The sequence below is a fragment of the Trypanosoma equiperdum genome (assembly GCF_001457755.1).
Source record: "Trypanosoma equiperdum strain OVI genome assembly, contig: ctg_1329, whole genome shotgun sequence".
NCBI classification, from domain to species: domain Eukaryota; phylum Euglenozoa; class Kinetoplastea; order Trypanosomatida; family Trypanosomatidae; genus Trypanosoma; species Trypanosoma equiperdum.
The window spans coordinates 873-8,681 of record NW_027123315.1 but is presented as its reverse complement, the minus strand read 5'-3'; the positions used below and the strand labels follow the sequence as shown (position 1 = coordinate 8,681).

Genomic DNA, 7,809 nt, shown 5'->3' with positions numbered 1-7,809 from the left:
ACATTTCTCACACATTCGGCCACATGGCGATCCTCTGGACTCATGTTTTCGCGCATCCGTGCGCTGTCCTCAAATACCTTTAAGACATCTAAAATGACACGCTCATCCTCCACCGAAATGGCAATATCCGTACGCTTGGAGGCGCTGCTGTCTCGGGATCTAATACTCGCCTGAAATTCTTTGAAGGCTTCTGACTCACAACTCGTTTTTAACGTGAGTGCGGCCGAGCTGGCACGCTCTAAGGGTAGACTCAGCCGTTGCTGACTACGGCCTTCAAGGCGTCCAGCAGGGCTTACGCCCCCACATTTGCTATCAGAATCGCCGGCGGTGGCACGACAATCTGGCGCTCCACCTCCGCCATGACGCAAATTGTTTTCGAACTCGATTAGGGTTTGGATGGCCTCATGTTCTTCTTGTGAATTGAGATTTGTGTACTTCCCGCAAGGTGACACCTCTTCACTGAGTTTTTCACAGTTGCGATCCTCCACAGGCGGCGAGACACTCTCTCCTTGTTTGTGTTGGATGGCATTTACCAGCTGCATCTCTTTCTCTGTTGGTTCATCCAAGAGGCACATATTCAATTCATTTTCCCCTTTGAGAATTGACTCCTCTTTCAATTTGTCAAGTATAGCTTTGCGCTTTTCCTCCTCGATTAGAAGTTCCTTCTCCATTTTCGCTTCTTGGGTCCTCCTCTTCGCCACCTTCATCTTCACATCGCACATGCTGGCTATCGCGGCGGTGTCAAATGCAACCCTTTGAAGCAATTCTTCCATTATGATATCATCCCTCGTCGCCACCTCTTCATTGTTTATATCGTTTATCTTCAAGGTCATGCGATGGCCAGCAAACCCTCGTTGTTTTTCCACTCTCCATGCCCGTCGTCCCTCTTCTAGAAATGCCTCTTCCAAGAAACGGTCCGTCGAATTGTCCTTATTCGAAGTATGAATAGAATCATACCTCTTGCTTCTGGTATTTGTCACTGGCTTTACCTTCCTCTTGCAAAGACTGGGAGGAAGTCGGCGCCGGTTTTTGTCCTCTTCGAAAAGGAAGGAGGGAAGAATCATGTTGAAAGGCCTATTGTCCTTGAACCATGTTAGTAGAGTCTTCAAGTCTTGCTTTTCCTCCTCAACCGCTGTTTCTCGCATCCTCTTGTAGTCGGGCATGATTTCTTCGATCTGTTTACGTAGGTTCGCCTCGAAACGCCTCTGCATGTTGTCGGCGGTGGAGGTCATCTCAATGAAAAAACACATGTAACGTCGCTCTTCCTCACGTTCAATTAGGTTGCGTGCCTCCTCTTCCCTCAAACAGATGTCATTACTGAGGTGAATCCCAGCCTCAGCAAGATAATCTACCCATAGACGGACAGAAATCCGCTGTTCCTCAAATATAATGTCGTCTCTAGATTCTTTCTCCCTTTTACATATGTTGAGGACGCACGCATACTCGTATTCGAAGAGCGACTCGTCAGGTTTTACTGTGCCCTTCGTACCGAAGGAGTGTAAACCCGGCCTCGCAGACGCCTCGGCCCTCACCCCTGAAACACGGGGAAGCGACTCTAATACAGTTGGATACCTATGCCGAGGGAGGCTCGGCCTGTAGGGACTTGGTGGATTAATTGGGTCCAGTTTGATTACTGCTGGTTGATCCCACGAAGGTAAATGTGGGAGTCCGGGACCCCTGCCCATCCCAGCCGCAGGCTGACAGTCCGCCTGCACGGTATGAGCAATTGTAGGCAACTTAAGCATTGGTTAAGAGATCACACGTGCACACCTGCGCCCCTTTTCCCTTGGGTCAGAGAAGGTACAAATATATTTTGAAGGTACCGACAAACCAGAAAGAAGGGGACAAGCTGCAGGAGACGGTAGTAAGCAAAAGACACAAGCATACATGCGCGCAACAACAGCAAAAGAAAAATGGAATATTTCGTATATTTAATTGCCTTGAAAATACAAAATGTATGGGGTGTTCCTCAGTGTGAAATATATTCAAACTAAAGCTGCGGGGGGACAGAGGGGGAAAAAAAACGTGTCGACAAAGGTACCCCTCCAACCCTGTACCGTCACTCGCATGTGCGTGAAGGAAAACGAATCCCCGTAATAGAAAACGATAACACAGGTGCCGATTTTACCCGCATCTGCACCACAAACACTTCCCACACGTGTGAAATAAACGTTACTCACCTCCAAATCCCCCACACCAATCACAGTACTTCAGCGGGGAGGAAAACCTGGTAGAGTGGTAGAAAACATTTGCTGTCCGTTTTCTACCGTCTGTACGTTATGGGAACACCGTTTGCTCCTAGTGTCGTCCGTCTGGACCATAAACTCAGCATAGAGCCATCCATCATCCTTGTTGGCTCTGCTTGAGCCCAAAAAATTGGATCGTCACCAACATTTGTCGAACCATCGGGACGGTGCCGTGCCCGAACACGAAGTTCTGAAGGCTTTCGTGCATGATAGGCAAGAATCGCTTCGATTTCCTCGTCCAAAGGAGCTGCGGGTTCCAACATCCCGCGCGATTCGTAAAACTCCTGTACTTGAATGTCCCACTTCGTTTGAAAAAACGTAACGGCACTTGGATCAGGCGGCAAAACCTGTTCAATCCGCGAGAGCATCTCCACCGACGATGAGGGTATCCCATCACGGTGTTGAGCATGAAGTCTGAAGTTTGCTCTTGCGGCAAAGCTCGCCTTACTGTCATCCAACGCGCATGACGCACCAGATACATAACTTCTTTGCTTAAAGAGCATACAAATGTGCCGGGTGGTCCCCGCATCCTCTGTTGGTAGCGGTGGAGTGTACGATACGATAACATCGCCTTCCTTCGCGATAGGTGCTGGGTTGCGCACAAGTTCTTCCAAGTGCTGTCTCTTTTGATTGTTCTGCCGCTGCTTACTTTCATATTCCTCAAGCACAGTGAAGTTTCCACCCCCTTTAAGATTTGACATCATATAGTTGAGGAAAAAACCTCTTTGGGTCGACGCGTCAACACTTGCAGGCACGCGGAACGGATAGTCAGGTGAGGCGATTATTAGGGTGTACCATACCTCATCACTACCCTCCTCAGTTGCGTCTTTTTCCACTGCTTTTCCTTGTCCAGTCGCTGACACCGTATCAAGAAAAAAGATGGATGGTGGATGTTGAAGATCTGCCAGTTCGATGTAGTTGCCGCAGTGCGCCGTCATCCAAAAGTTGCGATGCGTCATCCTAGACACAGGTGGTGGTGGGGGTAGTAGTTCCCCCGTTTCTTCACACAGTCGCGCTCTCGTCGCATAAACTCCTGGAAAGACTACGGAAAGGTTCACATCCTGTCGCACATGCGGCAGATAGTTGGGCAAAATTTCATGCTTGCGAAGGTACTTCAGTGAGCGCTTGCGATGCTGCTTCCACGGAGCAGACCCTGAAAGCGGCAGTAACAAGCGGTGGTCCTCTTCCGGGAGTGGAGGGTATGATGTGCGTTCAAAGTCCGACACATTCCAATACACAAAGAAATCTGGTGGTTCAGTGATGTTGAAGAGATGCGGAGTATCCAGTTCATTTTCGTACACCGGGTACTGGAACATTGTGTCACTAAGCACAGTTTTCTCATAAGGATACTGGAAGTCGTGTAACGCTTGTGGCCGCGGAAGTTTCTCGATCTGCCGCACCTTACGATCTGCCTCGCGTTGCTCTCGCGTGCGTACATCCTTTGTACTCACCTTAGTTTTCCATCCTGGCATGTGATAAGCACGTAGTGGCATCATGTACCAAGTAGGGTGCACGTTGTAACTACATCGACGCATTACCATATACGCGTGCACACCAACAGAAGCTAACCCTGCAGCTAGCTAGCACTCAATTCCAACAAAATTAAGCGATTATATGCTTCTTCCAATGCTATGGGTGTGTGCCCTCCCTGTCACAGCACCTACCAACGCACACGTGCACTGGTAAGAAAAAATCAGTAAAGAATAGGAGAGGGGTAGGTTAAAACACACAATCACCTTACAACAGGAAACTTGCCCACAATATGTCCTCATGTGCAAGTACATGGGTATGTTTATACTAAAGGATATCACTCCCATTACCTACGCACCGCACAACAAAAATAGTTTATGGTTTCCCCTTTCAACGTTCCGCTCACCTGCGCCAACACCCATCAGTGAAAAATAACAAACAATATCAGGCCTTGTCAGGTCTGCACATGCAAATACGAAGGAGAGGAGGTTGACCACCGCATTCAACTGATACGCGTTTCAGTGACGTGTGCACTGGCAGACCCCAAAAAATAAAGGAAGTGCATCACATTTAAAAGCCACTACTTTTTCGTACCACCATGTAGACATGCACATGTATGTGAATATCTAGTGGAAGGATAATGCTGACCCCCTCTTACGTCACGACCTGAACAAAATGAGTTCGTACCATCGAACTCCAACAGCGGTAGATTTTGTTTTCACCACGACGAAGTCCTCGACCATCAGCTCCGTTACATTTGCAGTCACAAAAGTTTGAGACACAGGTAAAACGTCAAGTAAAGGCGAACTCGCCTTTACACAATCGCAAATACCGCGCAAACTACAGCCAGTCAATATGTAATAACGCCAGAAAATTAAAGGAAGATAGTCCGTCTGCTTCGGTTTGAACTAGATAATCTCAGTCACATCATTTACAACTTATTTCTCACAGCAAAGAGACATCAGTGTCCAACTGCACAAAAATAGGAAGAGTTAATTCCTTTACCCTTCAAAATAATTCGTCCAGTATTGAGTCCCTCTCTACCCGTGTCCGAAGGTAGGCCAGTAACTCCTGTCGTTTCCCAGAGAGCTTAGCCATGGTGAAATATTGCTCAGATACTTCCTCCACACTGTTCTTCTCCGCTCCAAACACGGGCGAAGAAGCCGCGTACACGACAGGCACGAACCAGTCAACAGTAACTTGCTTCGCTAAAATTTCTGATGAGAGCAGCTGCGGTGGTGTAAGTAAGGGCACCCTCATCACGCAACCCGGCTTCGGCCAATACTGCTCAACTTCCCAGTACGCCTTCAGGCGGTCCTCGAGTGAGACGACACGCCTACCGTAAGAAACGGCCTGCCGGAGGATAGCACTCATTTCTGCGTTTCCTCCATGTAAAAGTGTATGGAGCGAACTCCGGGAGTCAGTAGAAAGTTTATAGTGCTTCTCATGCGTTGCTAGAGTGAAGAGAGCCATCACCACCCGCCGGCGAATTGTTTCCTCATATGGATTCAAACCACTGTGTCCAGAAAACACACTCATTAAAAGGGGAATGAGCTGCCCAGCAACAAACGACTCATCCTGTAAATCAGTTTCAACGTGATCGTAGATGATCGGGTTATCACTCCAATGAGCACATTTTTGTAAAAAGTAAGATATTTCTTCCATAAACAAATAAGCCAGCCGTCGCTGTTCCACCATAATACAGTCATTCAACGTTACGACAATATGGGGAATGTTAGGGGGAGAAATAAGGGGTCGGCTACCGCTCTCCAGAAGGGCAACATGAATTATGGGCAACAAGGTCGGATCACCAGGCAGTGCCTCATCAGGGGTGTTGAAAATGTCTAGTGCTGCAACTTTTCCAGAAGTGGCAGACTCACCGTCATGCATAAACCAGTCGTAGCTTTCTTTTGGTCCGTACAGAAACAGCTTTACGGGAATACTCTCAGCAGTGTCATCGACGCAGTACAACTCCCGATCAATGTCGGTAAAGTATTTGCGCTGGTTCTCGGGCAGCGTCGTCAGAGGCGGCGGCAAAAAGGTACCATTAGAAGTCTTCAGAGGTAGGGCTGTTTGCTGAACGAACTCACCCGAATCATCCAAGTGCCACCATGTTACCGCACCACGCTGTGATAAACGAGTTGCGTTGTCGCAAATGGCTCCATCCTCTAAAAAGCTGGGCCACACCAAACTTTCGCCAAGCACTGGTATAGCCGGACATTTGGAAGGATCCTCCCGATGAAACAACTGCAGATTCAGAATGTTTGGCACGACCGTATCCTCCTCCTCATCCCTAGTTTCCGCCGTGGCAGCCTCACCATCAACAGGAATATCAGGTGCTTCACTCGTCTTTTCCCCTTTAGGGGCGCGTTCGAAAACATCTTTGAACGAAGATATGAGTTGATAATAGGCCGGTGATTCCATGTGTGTGCCCGGCCCAGCCCATCCTGCCTTGAAAGCAATTTTTGGTTTCGGGAACTCATTCCAACGAGAATCAGTCACAAACTTCATACCATCGGAGCCAGTGATTCCATAAACTGCTTCACTACGCCAGCGGCCGAGGCGACAAGGAACACCCGAATCAAGGAACTTTAACGCCTCACTTTCCCCTGTTCTATCGACGCTGCAGATACCGCCACTCACGTGTTCGGACACCTCATTAATTTTTGGAACGATGACGCAGCGCCACTTTTTTGAAACACCTGCCAGAGGACAAAGTGGAGGAAGCGGAACGCGGGAAAGCACATCAACTAAGGGATACACTCGCAGACCGTAGTAACGGGCGTCAGTAGCCTCGTCTCTAGTACCGCCGCCCATTATCACCCTGGACCACCTAATGACAATCTTGATATGTCACTATGCTTCCGCTCTTAGAGGCTATTAAGAGGTAAGAGAGTAGATATAATTGCCACACCATTGTCGCTATTTACTAACAAATTAAGAGGTCACCCAATTGTATGCAAAAACGACGAAATTCAATTTTCAACCAAATGTTACACTTGCGCATATAACCTTACTTTATTTAATGATCACACCAACTCATCACGGCGAACACAAGACGCGCACGAACAGTACAGCCAACCAACTTTTAGTACAGCGACTGCGTCCTTGCTTTTGATTGTCTTTCCCTCAACGCTTTGGCTTCGCGCCCGGGATATCTACGCGCGTCAACACGACGGTGCGACTTTGCAGCCGAGACGCTCAAACCCTCACGTACATCACCTCCCCTGGAACGCGGTGCTTTACCCTCCACTGATTCCTGGTGGTCCTGGTCTGTGCTTTGTGAAACTTCTTTAGTGTTTATTTCGGCGGCTCGCTCCGCGTCTCTTTGGGCTTTACGGCGGATTGCATACGACTGCATGATTGCGGTCATGTGAGAATCCTCTTCCCTCGCGCAGCGTTTCGCTATGACCCTACACAAACGCTTCCGCGCTCTCTGTGCCCAAGATGATGAACTAATTTTCTTTTTTCTCTCCCGACGACGCTCTGAGCGTGTCTTCATGGGATCCCCACGACGCGCCAGACGATTGCCGCGCATGGCTGCTTGGGCAAACTAAAAACAACAAGATATATGCGAACTTGAAGGAGTTAACAAATGCAACTATGCACTTTAACAGGGAGACAGCGATCCTGTGTAATCTGCGGAACAAGGCGAAGTCGACCAAATCGCTTCGAACTTACGGTGCAGCGAGAAAGCTGAAGGGAGATGTAGAGAAGTGTTTATAGCAACAACGAAGATAAACCTGATGCACAGAAAATAAACAACGGAGCAACAAGTGTACACCGGTAAAAATTACCTCAAACACTCTGAAGGAAGGGATATGAACTCTTTTTTCTTTCGATCACTATTTTACGCAGCGACAGTGTTTGGTCATTCATTGACGCAAGATATATGAAGAAAAAGAACTCCACACCCCACCTCCAGCAACATTTCCAGCTGCCGAAAAAAGCAGTCGTTAGTGTCCCACAGTTGCCGCTCACACGTGTGATAACCAGCACGAAACCGCCACAGTTTTTTCAAGTCAGCCCATCCCGCAGGTGATGGGCAACACGCGGAGGCGTGCTCTGTCTTTCATATACCTTCACGAACTCT

At 48.4% G+C, this 7,809-nt stretch overlaps 3 protein-coding genes and 1 pseudogene across 4 annotated transcripts in view; all 4 read right to left on the bottom strand.

Moving 5' to 3' along the window:
* Positions 1 to 1,745, bottom strand: part of TEOVI_000571200:pseudogene — a 2,450-nt pseudogene extending 705 nt beyond the window's left edge. Inside the window, exon 1 of the mRNA in view lies at positions 3 to 1,745. Coding sequence covers positions 3 to 1,745 — 1,743 coding nt within the window. The remainder of the gene's footprint in view (positions 1 to 2) is intronic.
* A 518-nt stretch (positions 1,746 to 2,263) lies between these two features.
* On the bottom strand, positions 2,264 to 3,787 carry TEOVI_000571100 (phosphatidylethanolamine-binding protein, putative; the record flags this gene model as incomplete). Its single annotated transcript, XM_067221144.1, has 1 exon — positions 2,264 to 3,787. One exon carries the CDS (start codon positions 3,785 to 3,787, stop codon positions 2,264 to 2,266), a length of 1,524 nt encoding a protein of 507 aa, XP_067077245.1.
* Positions 3,788 to 4,724: 937 nt separating this feature from the next.
* On the bottom strand, positions 4,725 to 6,533 carry TEOVI_000571000 (uncharacterized protein; the record flags this gene model as incomplete). The annotated part of the gene is made up of 1 exon (XM_067221143.1): positions 4,725 to 6,533. One exon carries the CDS (start codon positions 6,531 to 6,533, stop codon positions 4,725 to 4,727), a length of 1,809 nt encoding a protein of 602 aa, XP_067077244.1.
* A 271-nt stretch (positions 6,534 to 6,804) lies between these two features.
* On the bottom strand, positions 6,805 to 7,254 carry TEOVI_000570900 (uncharacterized protein; the record flags this gene model as incomplete). The annotated part of the gene is made up of 1 exon (XM_067221142.1): positions 6,805 to 7,254. The coding sequence occupies one exon, from the start codon at positions 7,252 to 7,254 to the stop codon at positions 6,805 to 6,807; it is 450 nt and encodes a 149-aa protein (XP_067077243.1).
* Positions 7,255 to 7,809: the final 555 nt, after the last annotated feature.